This window comes from Orbicella franksi, chromosome 6, assembly GCF_964199315.1.
Source record: "Orbicella franksi chromosome 6, jaOrbFran1.1, whole genome shotgun sequence".
NCBI lineage: Eukaryota > Metazoa > Cnidaria > Anthozoa > Scleractinia > Merulinidae > Orbicella > Orbicella franksi.
In genome coordinates, this window is record NC_138150.1 from 28355760 (window position 1) to 28378705 (window position 22946).

General features: G+C 42.1%; 2 protein-coding genes across 3 annotated transcripts; both read left to right on the top strand.

Annotated features, from left to right (window-relative positions):
- On the top strand, positions 1 to 22943 carry LOC145488861 (EGF-like repeat and discoidin I-like domain-containing protein 3). 2 transcript variants are annotated; one of them, XM_081467686.1, is made up of 10 exons: positions 1 to 148; positions 1242 to 1499; positions 1890 to 2031; positions 3954 to 4285; positions 13718 to 13862; positions 14704 to 14844; positions 15583 to 15767; positions 16215 to 16356; positions 16688 to 17037; positions 22104 to 22943. In XM_081467686.1, exons 1-10 carry the CDS (start codon positions 95 to 97, stop codon positions 22248 to 22250), a joined length of 1896 nt encoding a protein of 631 aa, XP_081323812.1. In that variant the 5' UTR covers positions 1 to 94; the 3' UTR covers positions 22251 to 22943. The 2 variants fall into 2 exon arrangements, with proteins under 2 accessions (XP_081323812.1, XP_081323811.1); XM_081467685.1 differs by lacking the exon at positions 22104 to 22943 and having other exon boundaries at positions 15586 to 15767; positions 16688 to 17510.
- Positions 6143 to 8259, top strand: LOC145488857 (uncharacterized). Its single transcript, XM_081467680.1, has one exon. It carries the CDS (start codon positions 6206 to 6208, stop codon positions 8174 to 8176), a length of 1971 nt encoding a protein of 656 aa, XP_081323806.1. The 5' UTR covers positions 6143 to 6205; the 3' UTR covers positions 8177 to 8259.
- Positions 22944 to 22946: the final 3 nt, after the last annotated feature.

Below are 22946 nucleotides of genomic sequence, written 5' to 3' on the forward strand. Positions count from 1 at the left end.
TTATATTTAGGTATTATACTCTTCATCATGACACAAAAAAGCAACTTTTATAAATGGACAATTTTTGTCTAATATATTAGATTGTGGCTCACCGATGGGAATGGAAGATGGAACCATTCCAGACTCCGCATTAAAAGCTTCAAGTGAGGTATCTAAATAGCAATACCAAAGAAAACTATTCCATGCTATACTGTATCCTAACATATCACGTGTTGCTAAGGCAAACAGTAAGATGTTATTTGGTAAAAAACACCATGCCGTACCACGCCGCACTGGTACAGCGTTAGTGAAATAAGCCTCGTATCGGTTTGGTAAATGGGTTTTTATTTCAATTTGGAAAACTAGGAACAGTACAATACTCTACTTACAATTCAATACTCCCATTGCTTGCAGAACATACAGTCTACAGGCCTAGATCTACTAAATGTTAACAATGTTAACAATTGTTTTACTAATTAAAACTGAGTGTGAGTTGAAGATCAATAAGCACTTAACTGGTCCCAAGGGAAAGAATTCTTTCTTCCCCAAGATGAGCATTGAGGGTCTTGGGGAAACAAGACTCAGTGTTTCTTGTGGCGCCAGTCATTAAGTGTTTTGTCACACTTAACACTTAAAAATTCACTGAAAATAGAGTAAACTTCGAAAAAATATTTGCTTGACGCCGACTCGCAAACAAATTTGCCGCGTTTTTAAGGCTTACCACCTGATCACGGGCGAGTCAAAAGCTGTTGTTTCCCTGGGGAATAAGTGAGATTTGTTCGCCCTAAGGAGTTTTTTTCCATGACACGTGACATGTTATCCTCCAATCGGAAAACATATTTGAGTTCGGAGGTACAACAAAAAATATTTAAGTCTTCAATAAATGCAAGTAGTTTGCAATTGGGAATTACTTATCGTTATTGGAAAAAGAAACTTGGGAGCAACAAATTTAAATCAACTTGTGAAGAGAAGTGCAATCCTCCGTAAAAAAAAAAAAAAAAACAGAAGGCGTCTGGTACATTTAGCCATAATTCGAAGCGCACTAAAGCCCTAACAACGCTCATAAAAACGTAAAAAAAATTTAAAATCTTCAAAACTAGCATACACAATGTCGCTATTTCGGGAATGAATAGTGCAAAAAGATGGCTTTCCTTGTGCCTAATAGGCTTTGTTAGGTTCGCAAGGTATTGTAGTAAAAAGTACAGCCGTCATCTGTTTTCCTACGGAGGATTTAGCCAGCGTCACGTTATTCTTCTTGGCAGTGGAGCTCTGATTTTGGACCCAGTAAAGGAAGGCTCAACCATCGCACCACCTATATAGCCAAGGAGAGTAACAAAGGGCAGTGGATCCAGGTGGATCTTGGGAAGATCGCAAAAGTAACCAAAATCGGAACTCAGGGTAGCTATTATTGGAAGTATCACTGGAAGTATCGTCAGTGGGTGTCCAAGTACACTGTCTCTCACAGTGTTAACGGGGGATACTTTGAGAATCAAATTCATAAATCAAGCGACGTTCGTAGGGTAAGCTTAAAATTTCATTTTATTGTAGACAGACAAAAGAATATGATATGATCATAGTCTCTTAAGACAAAAGAGTGAGTGGAAATTAGCCAAACCATCATTGGATAAATGTGAAAACCTCATCAAGAAAAATCCAGGTACTTTATGAGTAGTGTTGCTATCACCAAAAAACTACACTTTCGCCATTCGTCAATCTTCTCCGTTCTTGTCCCAGCGGTGGGGTAACTGGTGGAGTTCGCCGGGGATTGTAATAACGCTGGTCACCTCGGGATACAGGACCTGGGTTTAGCGCTAGCCCTTTCAGCCACGAAGCCACCTATGGGCTTACTTGTGTTTGTTAATCACCCTTTTTTCAGCTACACGTCAACAAATGATCGTTTCTAATTTTAGGAATATAACGCCAACAAAGACGGTACAAATCTTGTCGTCAATACATTAGATGAGCCAATTCTAGCTCGTTACGTCCGCATTCACCCAACCAAATGGCGTAGACACATATCGATGAGGTTGGAATTGTATGGCTGCTATTCAGGTAAGAATACCTGCATCTGGGCCTGCTTTGGATGACTTCAAATCAGACTCCCTAACTTATATTCAAGTCTTCATGTCAAAACGTTACAAGAACAGCAGATTCTTCACGACACGATGTCAAGCGGCTTGATATGGGCCCTGAGGTTCGATTTGGCGTCTTCCGTGTATCGATAGAGACCACCACGAGCTTATGACCTGCCCCGGTTCGAAAGCCGATTAAAATAACCCGTGGTTAGCGCTTATTCCGAGATTAATTTTTTTATTCCCGGGATAACTAATCAGGGGATAAAATGGTGTTCCCGGAATCATATTTAACCTATTAACTATCCGTCGATTAAGGTCAGATTAAGACGGTAAAACCGGTCTCTCGCGGGAGAAAATGGTGTAGCACTAGGGGAGGGGAGGGATAATTATGACGACTCCTACAAAATTTGTACGAACTTTAACTTGAATAAAAAGAAGAAAAAGAAAGCCCAATTTTTATATCTCAGCTACATTTGCTTTCTATAAGAAACAATAAAAATGCTTTTCAATTAAAATAAGAGTTGTGATAAAAAATCTGTGCAAGATAAACGCCGAGCGAAGCTCACTGAATCACGCATCAGCCAGAAAATCAGTGAGCTCTTGAAAAGTAACGCTTACCGGTCTAATTTTCAGCCTTAATTCTCTTTCCTTCACAATAGCCTCAATTCGGATGGGCTAACGAGTTAATTATAAGTTTGGCTAGGGGACAGCCATAAACTAGGCAAAGCTGAGAAAGCGGAGAATGATTAACTTACTTCTCCCGAATGAGATAAACAACTTTTTGAAGAACAGGCAAGTTCGAGAGTCCAAAAAATACTCGCTTTTATCAAGCAAAAAACCTTTAATTCCACCACTGATCTTTCCTTTTACATTACAGCGGCTAGTGAACGACGATTTCTACCTCTCATCTGAGATCCCTGTAAGAGCGGAAATGGAAATGTTTAAATTTCTTGCTTCGCGCTCGTCGTGTAAAATATTTTGGGGATCGCCGAACAGCGGTCCGTCCTTGTTGTGAAAACTCGAAAAACCGCGGGAAAACCGGACGCGGGATGGCTCGCCGATATGAAAATAGTAACCTCTATGTTAGAAAAGTCGTCAGGTAGCCCGTATTGCTTTTCTTTTCTTATCGGGCCCGGCATTAAAGCAAAATCAACAAACTGTAAGTCCGCCATTTTGATTTCTTTGTCCGCTTTTTCATCCGATTAGCGAGTTAATCCACCTCGGTAGGTGTGTTAAATTTAACCCTTAGTTTAATCCTTGGATAGTGCTAATCGAGCTTCGGGGAACAGAATTTAATCGAAGGATAAATTTATTCCGTGGATTAGGACGATTTAATCGTGGGTTAGCGTTAATTGGCTTTCGAACAACTGGGGCCAATATTGTAATGATCCAATTTACGGAGACGTGGCGGTTATTTCCTTTTGAACATATACATCTGAATGCGATGTAATACTACAATGATACTTTAAATTAATGGAACTGTAACTCTAGGGTCTCTGATAGTCATCATATTTACTCTTATGTTCAGATAAGAAGCAGACTTCATAGTTTATTCTAATCACTCTATTCTATATCAATGTCTTGACCCTTATTAGGAGGGCCCGCTTGTTGGAATTGGTGCTTTAAAGAAAAAAAAAAAAAACACTTGAGAGGGGTCGCTATTCAGAAACGGGGCACGTATTGGGAGCTATAGGGCGCTAAATCCAATCATTACGGTGATTTCACCTCTGGTTTAGTTTTGTGAGTCGGTACGTGTAGTTAAGTTCTTTTGCAAAGTTAGTTTCTGTAGCAGGGGGCGCTATTTTCTGCTATTCGTGAAAACATTTATGCGTGTGTGCCGACGGCCCAGGGAAAGCCTTTGTAGAATTAAAATTTCAAATCGTAAATCTTTCCACTCAGATTTTGCGACTGCTAAGCCTCCTACATGCATGGCAAGCCTCGGATTAGAAAATAACGAAATCCCTGATTCGTCCATAACGGCTTCAAGCAGACATTCAGCTACCTATAGAGCTAGCCAGGGTCGGCTTTACCAACAAGGAAGCTGGATAGCTGAAGGAAATGGCGCGAGGCAATGGTTTCAAGTAGATTTTGTAAATTGGACCAAGGTGACTGGTGTGGCCATCCAGGGAAATTCGCACGGGTGGTATTTATGGGTTACGAAGTTCAAACTTGCTTACAGTTACGATGAAGTGTTTTTCAGTGACTACAGGGAAGAGGCTGAAAATGCAAAGGTATTGTTTTAGTATCGCGTAACAGCTGTCCATTTAAGATGTGCATTTGCCCAATGTTCTCTTTGAAGCAGGAAATGTTACTCTCATAAGGTTTGTTAACCCCTCCTCCCAGGGTCTGGTTGATCAAAAAAAAAAAAGGTTAAGTCAAAACTTCAGGTTAGATCTAAATTAGCCAACTTGGGGTTAAAATTTAACCGCAATTTAGTTCCGTTGTCTGAAGCTAGATTAAGGCTGACCCTAGTGTTAAGTTAAATTTTATCCACCTCGCTAACCGCGGCTTTAATAACCAAGTTGTTTTTCAGTGCACAGCAAAGTCAAGAAATGTTGCAAGAAAGTGGCCTTCCACAAAATCTGTCATAATCGATGATTTCACAGATAAAGAACTGTAACGGCACCCGCGTGCCTCGTTTTCATTTCGTAGAATTTTATGTATTTCCCTTTTTTACCGCATTTACGTCACAATGATTTTCCGCTAGCTACCACGTAACTTTAGCTTAATATCGCCAGCACATGTTAAAAAACCATAAGGCTCAGAGAAATTCGACGGGAACCACCAGTTATTGCTGTACAACTCAGAACCTACTAGAGCGTTCGCCCCAACACGTCCTACCATACAGGATCGCTGTAACAGTTGGCACAATAAACCTGAGCCTTGTGGAACCTGTGAGTCTTTAGTCTTTTAGTTTCAAGGATCTCTCCGCTATCGGAGCTGACGCCGCTACAGTCGAATTTCTGTCATCCAGCATTCAGCAAGTCGCACTCCCCTTCAAGTCCACAAAGACAAGTGCGCTCAGCCGAGCGAAAAGAAAAGTCCAGCCCCTGAAACAGTTGACCAGTCAACCGAGGACACAAGTAAGTCCGTTCCTTTTATTTATCATAAACAAAAAGCAAAAAAGAAGAAAAAACGAAGAAGTACAAGAGAGCACGTGCTCCGGAGAAGAAGAATGAAGGACTATTGATCTTCAAGAAAAACGCGAATTCTCCTTGACGAAGGAGATTTAAATAGTTGAAATCTCTCATCAACGAAGTAAAAGAAGCACTTGCAGCCCACACGGAAAATAACGTTGGTTACATTTAAGTTAGAAGTTAGTTACTGGTAGAAACAGAATTGTAGAAGAAACAAAGATTGTCTGTGTCTCATTGCTTTATTCTGTCGAACCTCTAACTGACCATGAGCCGATCGCAAAACAGCGAGCAAAGTGCAAAAACCAACGCTCCGCCAGACGAAACTCTCGATACTGGTTTCAGCGAAACCTGGGAACACACTACCGATATCACCGAGAGCGAAGCGGGAGGTACAGAAATTCCAGAAAAGGGCGAAGAATCGGAAACACGTTTTCGGACTATGACCGAAAAGGGTTTTGAGTTCCGTTCGCGGTAGAAGAAAAATCCGCAAGGGCCGCATTCAAGATTTTTCACACTAACGTCACCGCGTTCCACGCATTCCTGGCCATTACAAAAGAATCAGATCAAATAGACGGAAAGGTCAAAGATTTAATTGCGCTCGCCGAAAAAACCGAACATGAACTGCTTAGTTGGTTGGATTTAGTAAAGAACACTGCACAAGCAGAACTTGCAAGCGAGCGAGCCGTATCCGTTCGATCTGGCGCGTCATGCAAGTCACGCAGGTCTAACAAGTCAAAAATGTCATCTGCGTCCGGTTTATCCCGGCGTTCTTCAAAAGAAACTTTGATTGACGTTAAGGCAAGACGTGCCGCACTCGAACGAAAATTAAAATTCAGCGACGAAATCGAAGAACAGCGAGAGATCTTGAATAAACTCAAACTTCAACAAGAATTAAGCGAAACCTTAGCAGAAGAAGCCGTTTACGAGGAGGCGCTGAAATTTGAAGAACTTCCGCTCGAACACCACAAAATAGAATTGCCAAATGAAACGCCCGAACAGAAGTTTGATCGGTTTATGAACCACAAAGACGTCGATCCAGCTCATCTTACGGCATCAAACCTATTACCGCCGATTATAAACACTTCCGGTGCTGACACACAAGATCCAACTTTCCCAGCCATATACTCCCCCACTGGCATAATTCATCCGGTAAATCGTCAATCGAGCGCAAACCAACAACCAGAAGCTAACATAGCCGACCTTCATCAAACAACAGCCTCAGGAAATCAATCCATTCTCGATTTGGGTACAGGACACCAGGCTAACCTATACCCTGAAATAAACAATCCAGTAAACCCTCATGATCACGAAAATTATCCGTCGACTTCACAGCCTCCCGCTGCTTTCGATAATGTGGGCACTCCAAGTACTTGTCACGCCTCCACACAAAACATCACGAGTCAGGCTATTACGTCAACATCACTCGCGGGCACAAGCACTCCACTCCAAACATATCCCTTGAGAAACGTGAACACAAGCGTCACCTATCAACATCCAGCGTACACTATCAGTAGTTTGAAACCCGCGTACCCGAGAACCTATCAATTAAGCAGAGACGCAACGATCTTCACTCCTAACAGTTCTCCAGCCACCCACTACCGTGAGATAACTCCAAGTCCTTGTACCCGCAACTTGAACCCTGTTCATTCGAGTACAGATAACGCCACTCAAATCGCCGAGGCCCTGGCGAAAGTCACGCGATTACAAAGACCTCCACAAGCCAAGCCAGACATCTTCACAGGCGACGAAACCGACACCAGATTCTTTATCTGGGAAACGGCTTTCGATGCTCTGATTGATTCCGCACCAATCAGCTCCCAGCAGAAACTGTACCTTCTGTACCAACACCTGGGTGGAAAGGCTAAGAAAGTCGTTGAGCAGTTGCAGTATATGGTCGCTGCTAGTCCAGAAGTTGCCTACAATGAGGCAAGAAAGAAACTCAAATCGCGCTTCGGTCGTCCCGCGATCATAGCCGCCGATTTCGAAAACAAGCAAGCTAACTGGCCAAAAATCGCAATCAACGACGCTCAAGCCCTAAGAGAATACAGTGACTTCTTACAGCAAGTCGAAATTGCAAAGACGCACCTGCACAGCCTTAAGATCTTTGAATTTCCCTCCAAGCTGCAAACCCTAGTCGAGAAACTCCCGAACTGGTTTTCCACTAAATGGTCTACGAAGGTCCAAACGCTGCAGCAAGAAAAGGGCAGCGATGCGTTCCCAACTTTCGTCGAATTCGTGGCAGAGGTAGCCTTCCACGCGGAACGCATGAACACAGCTCAGATTAACCAGAACTCGACAAAGGTCCCTCCTCAAACTACACGTAGTAAACTTCCACCACCCGAGCCGCCACTTCGTAAGAAAACTCCTTTCTCCACAACAATGGCTTCAAAAACACATGGCGAAAGCGAGCCTTCACACTCGGAACTAACAAAACCAGAGTTCTCAGACCAGAAATTAAAACGCCCAAGTCTCCCGACATCAAATAAACTGTGTCTCTTTCACGGAACGAAAACCCACAATCTGAACGAATGCAACAAGTTCCGAGAACTAACCTTCGCTGAAAGGAAGGACTTTTTTAAGAAAAACAAACTCTGTTTCAAATGCATGAGCGCCAACAAGCACAGCGCCGAAAATTGCAACCAAGCTCCCCCAGTCTGCAACACCTGCCACAAGAGACACTCGACAGCTCTTCATGTCGAGCAAACACCGAAAACAAGCGCAAACCAAGCGTCCCAAACCAATAGTACCTCTACAGCTTGCACGCAAGTCTGCGGGGAGAAGGAAACCGGTAGGTCGTGTGCCAGAATCGTTCTGGTCAACGCATCGCATCGGTCAAATCCAGCTAAGAAAATAACCACCTATGCAGTGTTGGACGACCAGTCCACAGACGTATTCATTTCCGACGCCCTACTTAACAACCTGGAGAGGTCGACCTACAGGTCAACACGATCGTTGGATCAAACACCATACGAACAAGAAAAATAACCGGACTCTACATCCAAGACGTAGAAAAAGGTTACACACCCATCAAGGTCCCATTCGCTTACTCGAGAGGGTACATTCCAGCATCGCACGAGGACATTGCCACACCCGATGTAGCCAGATAGTGGAAACACCTGTCCTACATCGCAGACAAGATTCCCCACCGACCCGACGTCGACATCGGACTGCTCATCGGTCGAAACGTCCCAGCTGCCCTCCAGCCTATAAGCGTTATCTCCGGCAACGAGGAGGAGCCCTGGGCCGAGCAGTACAAATTCCGCTGGACTGTAATCGGGCGCGTCTGCAAAGATAAGCAGCCGACGTCCAACCCGGTTTCAGTCAACCGAGTTACTGTAGAAAGAGAAACTCTTTTAGACTGCACAGAAATGTCTGAAGCTTCCCCCTTCACGACCAAGAATTCGATGTCCTCGAAAGATTTAACAAGTCCCAAACAACTACGTGAGATGATGGAGCTCGACTACAACGAAATCCATCACAGTCGCAGAATTCCAGGAACAGAGCAATCAAAGTCAATGGAGGACAGACGCTTCAACGAAATACTGACAAAAGGCCTGCACAAGAATGCAGAAGGAAACCGGGAGGCGCCACTACCCTTTAAGACCGACGATGTCCTTCTGCCCGACAACAAGGGACACTGCTTGAGAAGGCTTTTATCTCTAAAAAGAAGACTTCTTAATGACAAAGGGCTAAAAGATGATTACCTAACCTTTATGAAAAAGATCCTCGATAACGGCCATGCCAGTCAAGTTACCGTAGACCAGCTGCAGACAACAAAGGGCAAGGCGTGGTATCTCCCACACTTCCATGTCTATCATCCACGGAAGCCAGATCAGATCCGCGTCGCGTTCGACTACAGCGCCGTCTACGAGAACCAATCCCTAAACAAGCACCTGCTTCAAGGACCAGACCAGCTCAATTCCTTGATTGGCGTCTTGACCCGATTCCGAAAGGAAGAAGTTGCCCTCACCTGTGACATCGAGCAAATGTTTCACAGCTTCTACGTCAACCCAGACGACAGAGACAAGAAGTAGCCAACTTCTGCCTGCATCAAACAGCAGAAACTCATAGACAAGAATTCGGAGACAAAGCGTCAGACTTCCTACTCAGAGATTTCTACGTAGACGATGGTTTAAAGTCTGTCTCCCCAGTAGAGCAAGCCCTTCAGTTAATCAAACGCTCCTAAGCAATGTGCGCAAAAGACAACTTACGTCTACACAAGTTTGCAAGTAACTGCAAGGACGTCTTAGAGGCTGTACCAGCCAACGACCGCGCAAAGGATCTCAAGGATCTAGATCTTCGATGAGACACCATGCCTGTTCAAATATCCCTTGGCACTTACTGGTGTATCGAGTCAGATACATTTGGATTTCGTATCGAGCTCAAAGACAAACCTACAACCCACCGTGGGATTCTGTCCACTATCAGCTCAGTTTACGACCCACTTGGAGCGGTATCGCCCGTCATATTAGTCGGTAAACAAATACAACAAGCACTCTGTCGTCAAAACGTCAATTGGGATGACCCAGTGCCCGACGAGATCCTGCCACAATGGGAAAAATGGCGAACAGAATTGCCACTTCTAGAGAAACTTACATTTCCCCGCTGTCACAAGCCCAAGAATTTCGGTGAACCAGTGCGTGCCGAAATCCACAGCTTCTCAGATGCAAGCGACAACGGCATCGGTCAAATCTCATATCTGCGTATGGTCAATCACAGAGGCGAAGTTCACGTTAGCTTCCTCCTGGTCAAATCTAGAGTCGCCTTGCTTAAAGCAATTTCAATACCTCGCCTTGAGTTGACAGCCGCCGTCATCTCCGTCAGTGTAGGTACAATGCTCAAGAGTGAACTTGACATTGAGACCATCAAGTGCTATTACTACACCGACTCCGAGATCGTAATTGGTTACATCAATAATGACGCACGACGCTTTCATGTCTACGTTGGCAACCGTGTACAACATATCCGAGACCGCAGCTCTCCAGAAGACTGGTTTCATGTACCAGGAAAAGAAAATCCCGCCGACGAAGCTTCGCGTGGCCTAACTGCAAAGAAACTACTGGAAAGCAACCGCTGGTTTAACGGACCACAGTTTCTATGGCAACAAGACCCCCTTCCTCTTCAATCACAGCCTGTGTATACATTACTGCCTTCCGATAATGAAGTAAGAAAAGATCAAGCATCTACGCTAGCAACAAAGATCGATAAAGTGAATATCAGACAAGTCTCGCCTGGAGTATTGGAACCCGATGGCTTCAACCACTTCTCCTCATTTAACCGTCTCAAAAGATGTATCGTCCGCCTACAGAGAGCAATTGAAAAACTAAGACCAAACAAGCAAATGAATTGGCGCCCAAAGGATGGACCTCCCTTGGTAGCAGAGCTCTCCCAAGCCGAACGCATGATACTGAAATCCCTTCAACGCCACCACTTTGAATCAGAAACGAAGATCCTCAGAAATCTTGACGGCAGCGAAGACCAATTTGAAGATCGCCAGAAGGCACGAAACAGAAACAACACCGTCAAGCTGACCAGCAACCTTCACAAGCTCGACCCATTCGTCGATAAAGATGGCCTACTAAGAGTCGGTGGACGCCTAAAGAGTTCAGCCTCTCCTTTGGAAATCAAGCATCCCTTGATCATGCCTAAAAACAGCCACGTTACTGTTCTCCTTATACGCCAGTTTCATCACGGGAAGCAGCATCCTCAAGGATATGGCATGACACATAATGCCATCCGTCAAGCTGGATATTACATCATTAATGGCCGTTCCATGATTTCCCACATCATCGCAAAATGCGTTATTTGTCGCAAGCTGAGAGGCCGCGTCCAAGACCAGAAGATGTCAGACCTTCCTCCGGAACGCCTCACTCCAGCTCCTCCGTCTACCTACACCGGAATGGACGTATTCGGCCCCTTCTACATCAAGGAAGGGCGAAAAGAGCTTAAACGATGGGGTCTGATGTTTACCCGCCTCGCCTCACGTGCTATTCACCTAGAGAGCCTCAGCGCCATGACAAAAGATTCCTTCCTGAGCGCCCTTAGACGCTTCATCGACCGTAGAGGGAAAGTACGCGAGCTAAGATCCGACCAAGGCACAAACTTTGTCGGTGCAAAGAATGAGCTCGCCGCTGCACTCAGTGAAGTAGATCCAGCCCCGGTAAAGGAATACCTGTCAGCCCAAGACTGCGACTGGATCGAATTCAACTTCAACGTTCCCCACGCTTCTCATATGGGAGGTGCTTGGGAACGCCAAATTAAAACCACTAGATCAGTCCTGACATCGTTGTTAGGGACCTTACGCATATACGACGGCGACGGCGAGGATGACGCCTAGTAAAAAATGTGTTTCTATTTTACTTTGGAATTTCTCATTTATTTAGATCTATTCAGTGTGTTTGTCGGTATTAAAACTTGCCCCTGCCGAATATGCTACAGATACGTTCAGTTCCAAATAGAAATACGAAAAATTAGCCGTCGTGGTTCACGTTCTCCAGAAAACGCAGAATTTGGTTTTTTCACGTTAATGTTTTGCAGAGGACGGCAAAGAAATGTACCAAGAATTATAATGCACGTGCACAGCCATTGTTCTCCTCATTAAACCTTTTGTTTGGTGACGTTCTCGTTGCCGTTGCCGTCGTGTTTTGCGTAAGGTCCCTACTGTATGACCACGGACAACTGCTCGAAGACGAAGCACTCCGAACCTTAATGACCGAAGCTGAGAGTATCGTCAACTGCCGTCCCCTAGCTGTAGAGAACCTCACAGACCCATTAGCGTCAGAACCCTTGACACCGAATCATCTTCTCACGCTTAAAACCCAAGTCGTGCTACCTCCACCAGGCAAATTCGAGTCGCCCGACCTGTATTCACAGAAGAGATGGAGAAGAGTCCAGTACTTGGCTAACCAATTCTGGTTCCGCTGGCAAAAGGAGTACTGTACCCTTCTTCAAAAGCGTCAAAAATGGACACAACCCAAGAGATCTCTGAAGATAGGCGACGTCGTTTTAGTGTGCGATCACGATTCCCCTAGAAATCAGTGGCCCTTAGCCCTGGTTACCGAAGTGATCCCCAGCCGTGACAATCTTGTCCGCAAAGTACGGATCGTAACAGCAAAGGACGGAGAAAGTAAAATCTTCGAGAGACCAATACACAAGCTCGTGTTACTCTTACCGAAAGAAGTCAATAAGAACTGATAGTAGTTGGATTTTCAATACAATTAAGCTTTAGAAACTTTAGAAGTTTTAACCGCGTTTTCTAATCGAGACGTTGTTAGAATTTGTTATATCGTCTTTATTTTTCTTTAAGGTTATTAGGCTTTAGTAAATGATGAATCATTTAGGGAAGCAGTGTAACGGCACCCGCGTGCCTCGTTTTCATTTCGTAGAATTTTATTTATTTCCCTTTTTTACCGCATTTACATCACAATGATTTTCCGCTAGCTACCACGTAACTTTAGCTTAATATCGCCAGCACATGTTAAAAAACCATAAGGCTCAGAGAAATTCGACGGGAACCACCAGTTATTGCTGTACAACTCAGAACCTACTAGAGCGTTCGCCCCAACACGTCCTACCATACAGGATCGCTGTAACAGTTGGCACAATAAACCTGAGCCTTGTGGAACCTGTGAGTCTTTAGTCTTTTAGTTTCAAGGATCTCTCCGCTATCGGAGCTGACGCCGCTACAAGAACTATGGGTCAGAACTACGAGCTCGATACAGATTTGAAAGACTGACAGTCCAGCTATAACCCGCCAGGCTTCGTTTCCTTTTCTTAAATTAATACAATTGGTTAACTTCGTTGGAGAATAATTACATGGAACTTCTACTCGATCCACTTTCTCGGACAATATTACAATGCACTGAGGTTGTGCTTTCTCGTCTTCTTGCGTGGTAAATTAACTTCAAGGGAAGCAATGATTTCGTTGTTAAAGCCAACACAGAGTTGTTAGTTACCCGTGGATTAACAAAACGTTCTGCATACCAGCCAGCCAGGCGCTTATCTCCGGTTTCAATACCATGAAGCCACTAGATGCATTTGTACTCCCCCTGGATGGGATGCTGGCCTATCGCAGGGCTACCCCCAGCATTAAATTTATCGGTAGCCAATTATGACAATTTATACACCTGGGCGGGGAGAGGCACTGTGTCTTGCCCAAGAACAATGTCCCCGGTTACCTTTAATCTTGGGATAGCGTCAACGGGCTTTCGAACAACCCGGCTCGGGTCAGCACAAAATGTACAGGTACTCCAAGGTCAATTCAGCGTCTAGCTTTTGAACAACCGAGCCCAGTTGATGTGGCTAACTGCGATTGGGAATAGCAATAAAATACAAAATTTAAACTAAAAGGGCAAAAAATGAAACTGCACTTGATTGTGCCTATGATAATGAACTCAGTCTTTAAATCTTCTAGAATTTATATAAAAATTTCTCGAGGTAATGTTTCTGCTTTTAACATATCTACACATTTATACTTTTCTTTGGTGTAAAGATACTCCTTTTCTCTTTGTGCTCTTTTCAAACAAGGAATTCGAGGGAAACACGGATCAGTTTCTTGTAGTGAGGCATTTGCTGAAGAATCCAATCAACGTCACACGTTATATAAGGATTTATCCAGTGGCTTGGAATAAACGGATTAGTTTAAGAGCTGACTTCTATGGCTGCAAATCAGGTATGCTGGAATATGCCATTATTTTTCACCATCTGCTAAGGTATATAGGATTAAGGATTTTTAAATCCAATTAACGGTAAAGGCTCGGACAACTTGAAAGAATGTTAAAATATCACTCGTAGTGTAAATTTCTAATATCCCTCGCTTTCATTCAGAACCTATACAAATTTTAAAAACGTGTTTCGACAGAAACGCCTAGTATGGTCGGTTATTTAAGATGTAGAGCAGTGGAAGTGTTCTTATGCCGGATAGACAGTAGTAGGCGATGCAAAGTACTTATTTTAAATTAGATATCCAAAAAGAGGGAATTTGTGTCTAAGCTTCTTTGTGGTGTGCTTGTAAAATAAAGGAAAATAAAACCTATAAAGAATAGGAGGGTGACGTGTTGTTCATTTCTAGGGAGTAAAACGTATACCATTGAATATATGAAAAATCATGTATTTGAATTGCGGAGAAAGATATGAAGACATGATTGATCTTCGAACTTATATACACAACTTAAGCAGTTGTGAAATTTAAGCCTGAGATAAGAAATTCAGGCTTGAACGGGATTCGAGCCCATGAACTCTGCGGTACCGATGCAGCGCAAGCGCACATGGCATAGGCAAAGAGTTTTCCCTCCATATGTTCTATGCCGATACTTCTCAAAGTTGGCGTGTTATTTCTGTTTCATTATGATGATTTTTTGACGATGCACTTGGTCGTAGAGTTTTCGAACCGTTGGTCTAGGCAATGCGAATACACAAAATTAATTAAAGACATTAAAACTTTTGCAAAAAAAAAAATACTGTTAATGACATAGTCGGCTTATTCTGCTGCCTTTTTTCATTGCAAACATAAGTGGAAATCCCAGAAACAGTATGTGCTTCTCCGTTGGGAATGGAGAACGGAAAGATACCAGATTCAGCCATTGTAGCATCGTCGCGTTACAGTTACAGTAGTGACTATTATGGACCGGAACGAGGGAGACTGAACAATCCAGGTAATGTTTTCTTTCAAAATATCATCGACTATGCGATGAAGCTAAGGACACTCGACTTAAATTCAAGAAAATGGCCCTAGTAATTTTATAGATAGGGCATAAAACCGTTTCGTGCGCATTTGATGGCACCAATCTTGTCGATCAATCGGTTGAAGAATTAGGTCTGTTTCAATCGATCAACGGGCTGAGGGAACCATGTGAATCATTCGTGCCTTCCCTAAGGTGCCATTAGTCATAGTCCATAAGGCACCTGACTGTTACGTGTCTTGTCCACGAACACAACAAAACAAATCTTGGCAGAACTCAAACTCGAACATTTAGATCCCCTTACGTATTGGTACAACCTTAGAAGGTACCGTTATTACATGCAACAAATGAGGCAGGATACCCCATACAGGCCTTATTCCCAAGTTAATTGCTCTCAAGTTATTTTTAGACATGGTACCCAGTTCTTCCGTGAATAATATTACCACGCGCGTGGCGTGGATGTTTTCGTCGAAGATGAAAATGTGTGTAAAGCCGCTCGGGTTGTCCACGTGATTAAAATCCGCGTCAATGGAGTGGCTATTTCTAAACCGTAGTGGAATTTCAGAAACCAAGAGATCTAAAAAGAACTTAAGAAGAATTACCTTGAGTATAAATCTTTTACCCTTTATACTCTCTTTTAATTTTTTTCTAACTCTATCCTATTTTTTAGTCTTTATTCATTTCTTCTGTTTGCAATACGAAATTTTAAAGGAGGATGGATGTCCGACCACAGCAACGAACATCAGTTTCTGCAGATTGACTTGGAAAATGTTACCAAGGTGACCAGGATTGCCACCCAAGGATTAATTGATAATGGCTGGGGCCGGTGGACAAAAACTTACACCCTAGATTACAGTGAAGACGGTGGAACATTCATTTCATACCATACTAGCCAGGTATAAAAATGATTTCTACACTAACACATAATATTATCTTACAAGGTTCGCGGCCTTATTTATTAACTGGGAGTAAAATCTGGACACAGGAACCCACATGGCTGTGAGTGCCACAACCACTTTATACTGAAAAAGCTTTATTATAAAAATATATCTTTATAAGAGTCAATGGTCTTTGCCTTGCTCAAGCTAACATTTACTTTCACACTCCCAAAATGTAGAGCAAAATTAGCCCTCATACGAAAAGAGCACATTTTAAGAGGACTCTTAAAAATACCCGTTTTTACTTTTCTCTGGCTAAAACTCAAATGTTAAGACAGATATTTCTTAGGTACACAGAAGCTTGTTACAAAAAGACTGTCCAGGAAGGCAAGGGTATGTAGGCACACTGCGAGTAAAAAGAACATCTTTAAAAGTCTAAAATACTTACCTTCTTTATGGTTGAAGGTTCTAGAAGGAAACACAGATAGTGTTCATACGGAAGGTCGTAGCCTTGATCCTCCAATCGTCGCTCGTTTTATCAAAATCAACGTTAAAACATACCAAGGATACCCGTCTTTAAGGGTGGAGTTGTACGGATGCAGTGATGGTATGTATATTTTGCACGTTCGTCTCTCTCTATATATACTTTCCCCTTTCGTTCGTAAACGACGCCGTGGTCATAATTATAGTCTCGTCTATGTCAGGGTTGTCACCGTAACGATAGCTAAAGCTTACTTGCGCGATAGAATATACACTGCTGGTTACTCTTTAAAACAAAAATTCATCACTATCTCTTGCTGATTTTCTGCAAGGTATATCAACTGCCAGAACTAAGTAAAACAACAATAGCCTGAATATTTTGGCCTATTCAAGATATTTTTATATTATCCTTGTTATGATATGTCGTCCGGAAATCTATTTTTGTTACATTAAAACAGGTTTCCCGACGCCAAAGCCTCTAGTGTGTTTAAAAGCCCTCGGAATGCAGAATAAACAAATTCCAGACTCTGCTATAACAGCTTCCTCTTACTTGTACTGGCACAGTGGAACTGAGGCTAAAAACGGAAGATTACATTTACTGCCCACATCAGACAGAGTGGGTGGTTGGGCAGCAGAATCGAATGACAATAATCCATTTTTTCAAGTACATTTTGGTGGCTGGAGAAAAGTAGCACGAGTAGCTATACAAGGAAGACAGGATGAAGATCAGTGGATAGAACGTTTCAGCCTATCTTATGGATACGATTCGGTGTTTTTTCAAGATTACAAAGAGGAGGGATTAAAGAAAGTAAGTAAAAGAATGAGTAATAAAAGGTTAATTGGTTCAACTCTGTCTACGTTCTGACATTAAGTGCTGTACTTAGTTTATACCATGCTACACTAAGTTACTTGTCACTGGGAGGCGTGGTGGCTTAGCAAGCAGTGAGTGTGTTCAGAGGTCCGGGTCTGTTTCTTACCTGGATCAACATGTCCTTGGACAAGACACTCACGCTTATATCAATAATACTAAATAAATAAATAATAATAATAACCTTTAATTACCCTCGGCAGTGTTTATAGCTCAAAGGCTACTGAGGCCGAGCAAACAACTGAAACAAATAATTGAAACTGAAAATAACGTTGCTAAAAATCCCAACTAGCCGGAGGCAAACCAGCTGGCTATTTACAAGCGTAACTGAGTATCTGAGCAAGGAACCATGAAACAAATCCAGGTAGTGGTCAGAGTAAGATTCGAACTCGGGACCGCTGGATTACGAGTCCGACGCGACGCGACGCGACGACGCTATGGCAAATGTGACAAGGGATAAACAATTTCCATTTGAGGTTACTTCCCACCTTCGCGGGTGCCCTTCGGGAAAATAAAATTGTACGCGCGCCAGTTTCAATAAAACCCCAACAAACTATATATCATAAGAAAGCTTAATAAATGTGCTTTACGAAAAAAAAACAATTTTAGCCACCTTTTCTTTTAGGAAGTGTCAGGAGGCGGTAAGGCGTGAAACGACCGAGGCTTCTTCTATTGAATTTATCGGGTATCGGATTCCGCAGTACGAGCAAAATGGCTGCACAGTCTTATTCACAAGCCATCAATCAACAAAAGAGTGTCGGGCTTTTTCGATATTCTGATTGGTTGTCTAGATGTCCACTTGTAAATTTGGAGTAGCTAAAAATATGCGAGACGTGTTGCGTAAATGGACGCCACGGGCAAAATGTGTTAAATATCAAAATTTCCCGACACACTTTGGTTTGTCATTATCTCTGGAATGTTCTGGCGAAATTTCACGAAAATCCGTCAAATCTGCATACCCTATAAATTCGCTCAAAGTGGATGTATTCCACCAAAAATCAAATGCGAGATGTTAGGTTGTAAAGGTTTGTAAACAACTCATGCCACGCCCGGAGATTATCACGCCTAACGAAACCGCAAACCAATGGAACAACAGGACTTCCTAGTGTCTATGACAACAGATCAAGATTTCCCGGGAAAAGCATCGCATTGGAACATGTATTTTTTATCTCGCTCAGTGGAGTTCAATTTAGGATGGCGACGTAATATAATAGGCAAAGACGCCAAAGGCAAAGGCAAAGGCAAAACCCGCGCCAAAAAGGTTTAAGGCGGAAAATGTGCCGCTGAAAAACAAGACGTTAAGGAATCAACGGACAGCTTAAGAAATACCCTTATTGCTGAAATGAGTTCCCTTGGGTGGGTTTCATTTTCTGGAGCAACTTCAGAATATCCGGCCACTTTATTTACATGTGTCGGTGGGCTTTGAAGAACGAGGTATATAACAATAGTTGCTATTCTTATTCAATGAGATGCTAATAAGTGGCCAGGTATTCTGGAGTTTAGCCCATTTGTTTCTTCATCACTTCCGCCAGATTCCAACGAAGAATCTTGTTTGCAGCCTGCACTGACGTTGACTTTGATTTTTAAGCTACTTGCTCCTAGGATATTCGAACGTTCCGGATCTTCAGCAGATGTCGAGATTGTCGAAGGCGTTTGGCCAAACCAACAGCCTTTGTCGGTTTCGGCAAGGTTTTCTTTTCTTTCCTTGACAATGTGGAGCTTTTTCTTTCTTCTTTGGGCCGGTTTTTTTCGTTTTCTTTACCCAAGGACTTTTTTCTGCTTTTGATTTTTCCATAGGAGTTAGCGTAAAGAGTTTCCACGTGGGAAGTTTTGTCAAGTGCGTGATGTAAATAAAAATATGCAAATGACATGAAATACGAGCAATGAGCGTTTGCCGCGAAAATTTCCCCAGGGTTCTCGCCCGTTGACCAGATTGTGACACCTTCCTAGTTTATTAACTTTATTTGAAAATACGTTTTTTCTAAATAACGCGGCCGCTTTTTGAGGATTTTAATGTTTTTCTTTTGGAAACACTAGATAAAATGACGAACTTAAATTTTGTCCAATAAAAGAAAAAACGATTTTTTTGGCCTCTGAAGGTGGGAAGTAACCTTAAAGGGGCTTTATTAATATCTTTTTTGTTGGTTTTTGATGAAATTTAAGTGAATCAGTTTTTGTACTCTGCAGCCTTCCTCTACAATGATTTTTGTATAAAAGAAGAGAGTTTGTACAATGTATGTTTTCGTAATTGCTATTGGGTGATATTATGAGCTGTGTATAGAATTGAGGTTGTGAGGGGCTCTTCTTCTTAAGGGCTCACCAAAATACAAAGTTCGGTCACGTTTGAGATAGCTATGGAAAGTCCTAAGATTACCATGTACCTTTAAAGTGAAAACTTCAATTTTCGTTTTCCTCCTTTTATGGGCTTTCAGACAAAAAAGAGGAAAAGATAAAAAGAGTTAATATTTACCGCGAAAATGGACACAGTCAACCAACCGGAAGCAAAAGTTTCTTATCTATTGGCAGCTTGATTTTCGCTGGATGGGGAGACTAAACTCAAAGAAAAATTTCGTTCAAATTTAGTCATTGTTTAAACAACAGCAAAAGACTGATGGCAAATTTGAAAATCTTGAAAATTGCCTTTTAAGAGGCTGTCTCCGTAAAAACCGACCTCTGATTTTACTTCCAAAATTCGATTTTTCTCATAAACTGGGATTTCGAAGCCCTTACCTAGTCAATCACTAAATTGAGTTTTATTTGATTAAAAATTCTAATTTAAGTGTTTTAGGGTTGAGTGAAGTTCAGTCCGCTCGACACAAGTTGCATGCCTGCCGAAACTGGAAAATAAGCATATATTGCCGGCGCTCTAAAAAAATTAATATTCGCTCAAAAGTCCCAATTCTTTTTTTCAACTATAGATATATCATAGCAGTTTACTTAGCCATGTTGCAATTATAATTCAATGTTGTTCCTTCAACGGTTAAAAGAAGATTTTCTACCCGTTAAATCGAGTTTCCAACCAAACACGAAAATAGCTCTACTTTGAGGGCACGTTTTAAAAATTTGGCACCTGTTTTAAACTGCTGAACTACGTGAATAGAAAGTATGAATGGCCCTTAATTTAAAACAATAATAAAATTTGCCTGCTCGCTAGGTTTTCAAAACTAACGACCGCTTAAAGTTCGGGAAATTTTGAAACTATTCCAATGAGTAACTAACATACTCGCCTTCGTAAAGTGCTCCGATAAATTCAGGTAACTCCCTTTACCTGGCTTCAAGATTAGAGTTTTGGTCCTTTGTAGCGATCCTTGAAACCTAGGTAGCATTAAAACTGCCAGCTTTTCCTTTCAGCGGTAGGTTTGTACACAAGGTACATTTATACGTTCCTCATCTGTGTCGAGCGTGACCGTCACATACTTCGATGTTCTTTGTATTACTGACCATTGTTTTCCTCGAAGCCGGTTTAATCATGTAGAGTCCTCTTGAAAGGTTTGTAGCAGCACTCTTTTGGACAACTCTCGGTACACATACATCTATGAGCAGTAAACGGTGATCCGGGGATCCCGGGAAGGATTGATGAATGCCACGACCATTTTGTGTTTACAACAGTTGTTTTAGTTCCCACTCACGGGAAGATTGGGAACTAAAACAACTGTTGTAAACACAAAATGGTCGTGGCATTCATCAATCCTTCCTTGGATCTCCGGATCACTGTTTACTGTTCATACACATACATGTATGTGTGTCGAGAGTTGTCCAAAAGAGTGCTTCTACAAACCTTTCAAGAGGTCTCTACATGATTAAACAGCCTTGAGGAAAACAATGGTCAGTACTACAAAGAACATCGATGTGACCGTCACGCTCGACAGAGATGAGGAACATATAAATGTACCTTGTATACAAACCTACCGCTGGAAGGAAAAGCTGGCAGTTTTAATGCTACCTAGGTTTCAAGGATCGCTACAAAGGACCGAAACTCTAATCTTGAAGCCAGGTAAGAGATTTACGTGAATTTATTGGAGCACTTTACCAAGGCGAGTATGTTAGTTACTCATTGGAATAGTTTCAAAATTTCCCGAACTTTAAGCGGTCGTTAGTCTTGAAAACCCAGTGAGCAGGCAAATTTTATTATTGTTTTAAATTAAGGGCCATATATACTTTCTATTCATGTAGTTCAGCAGTTTCAAACAGGTGTCACATTTTTAAAACGTGCCCTCAAAGTAGAGCTATTTTCGTGTTTGGTTGGAAACTCGATTTAACGGGTAGAAAATCTTCTTTTAACCGTTGAAGGAACAACATTGAATTATAAGTGCAACATGGCTAAGCAAACTGCTACGATATATCTATAGTTGAAAAAAAGAATTGGGACTTTTGAGCGAATATTAATTTTTTTTAGAGCGCCGGCAATATGTGCTATTTTTCCAGTTTCAGCAGGCATGCAACTTGTGTCGAGCGGACCGAACTTCAATCAATCCTAGAAAACTTAAATTAGAATTTTTAATGAAATAAAACTCATTTTAGTGATTGACTAGGTAAGGGTTTCGAAATCCCAGCTATGAGAAAAATCGAACTTTCGAAGTAAAATCAGCGGTCGGTTTGTACAGAGACAGCCTGTTAAACGTTTGGTTTCCTGACCACGAGTTGATGTCGTTGGAACTTAAAAGAGATGACTTTAATCTTCCTATTTAAATTTCATTTTCTGAAAAACTTAATAAACGTTTTGAATAGCCAATTGCAAATCTATGAGCTTATATCGAAAAAGGATTTAAGGTAACTGTGATTTAATCGCGAGGCGCTACGTACCTCCACTGGACTGGAAAGGCACCCCTGAAGTACACGGTAACATTAGAGTCGTTACTTTTGGGATTTATTCACACATGTTAAATTACGTCACTACCTTTTCGCGGATTGTTAGGGGTGTGGGGGGGGGGGGGTGGGGACGGGGGTGACGAGACTTTTCTAATTTCGCGGTAAAATTGATCATTTTGAATTGTTCATTCTTTAAGGTATTCCCAGGAAATAATGATCGATATACACCTGTGAGTAATGATCTAAATCATCCCATCATTACTCGCTACATTCGTATTCATCCAGAATCGTGGCATTATCACGTTTCCATGAGGACAGAGTTCTACGGCTGTATTGAAGGTTAGAATTAGCAAATTCAGTCACTTCTACTTTTCATGTAAATTGACCTGAACTATTTACTTCAGAAAAATCAATTGGAAAACGTTAAAACTTGACGAAACGAGCCAATTGACACGTAAGACCAAGAAAAAAGTGCCGTTTAAAAGTGGAATCCCGCCTTACAGTCACCTCGTTAAACGGCCATCTCGTTATTATAAGGCCACTTTGGTTTTGTCCCGGCGAAACACCCATACATTGTCTAATACGAAAAGCCTGTTAATGCGGCCACCCTGTTAATACGACAAACGGCCACATTCTGAAATCCCAGCCTGTGTGATCCTTTACTATTTTGTCCCGTTTTTTCGGCCACTCAAACCAGTTATGTCCATCTTTCTAGTGTTAATATTGTATGTGGCTATTCAAGTTTCAATTTTAAAAGTTATATCAGCATTTCGGTTGCTTATTAAAGAACCGTTGTTTAGAAGTGCAATTGTGATATATCCGTTAAGAGTCACTCAATTTAGCCCAGTCATGAAATTTGACCCTACCCCCACTAATACGGCAACCCCGTTAATACGGCCAAATTTCCATGGCCCGCTGGTGACCGTATCACTGTAATTGATAGCAAACTCTGGGAGACAAAAAAAAAAAAAAACGGTTTAATTCTGTTAGTTAGTCTTGAAGGCTCTCGTACTAAACTTTGTAGTTTTTCTTAAAACCCT

Coding starts and splice junctions, on each gene's coding strand:
- LOC145488861 (XM_081467686.1), top strand. CDS start 95: ATGGGAATGGAAGATGGAACCATTCCAGACTCCGCATTAAAAGCTTCA. Junction 2,032..3,953: donor ATTGTATGGCTGCTATTCAG/GTAAGAATACCT, acceptor CTTTCCACTCAG/ATTTTGCGACTGCTAAGCCT. Junction 17,038..22,103: donor AAGAGGAGGGATTAAAGAAA/GTAAGTAAAAGA, acceptor TCATTCTTTAAG/GTATTCCCAGGAAATAATGA.
- LOC145488857 (XM_081467680.1), top strand. CDS start 6,206: ATGAACCACAAAGACGTCGATCCAGCTCATCTTACGGCATCAAACCTA.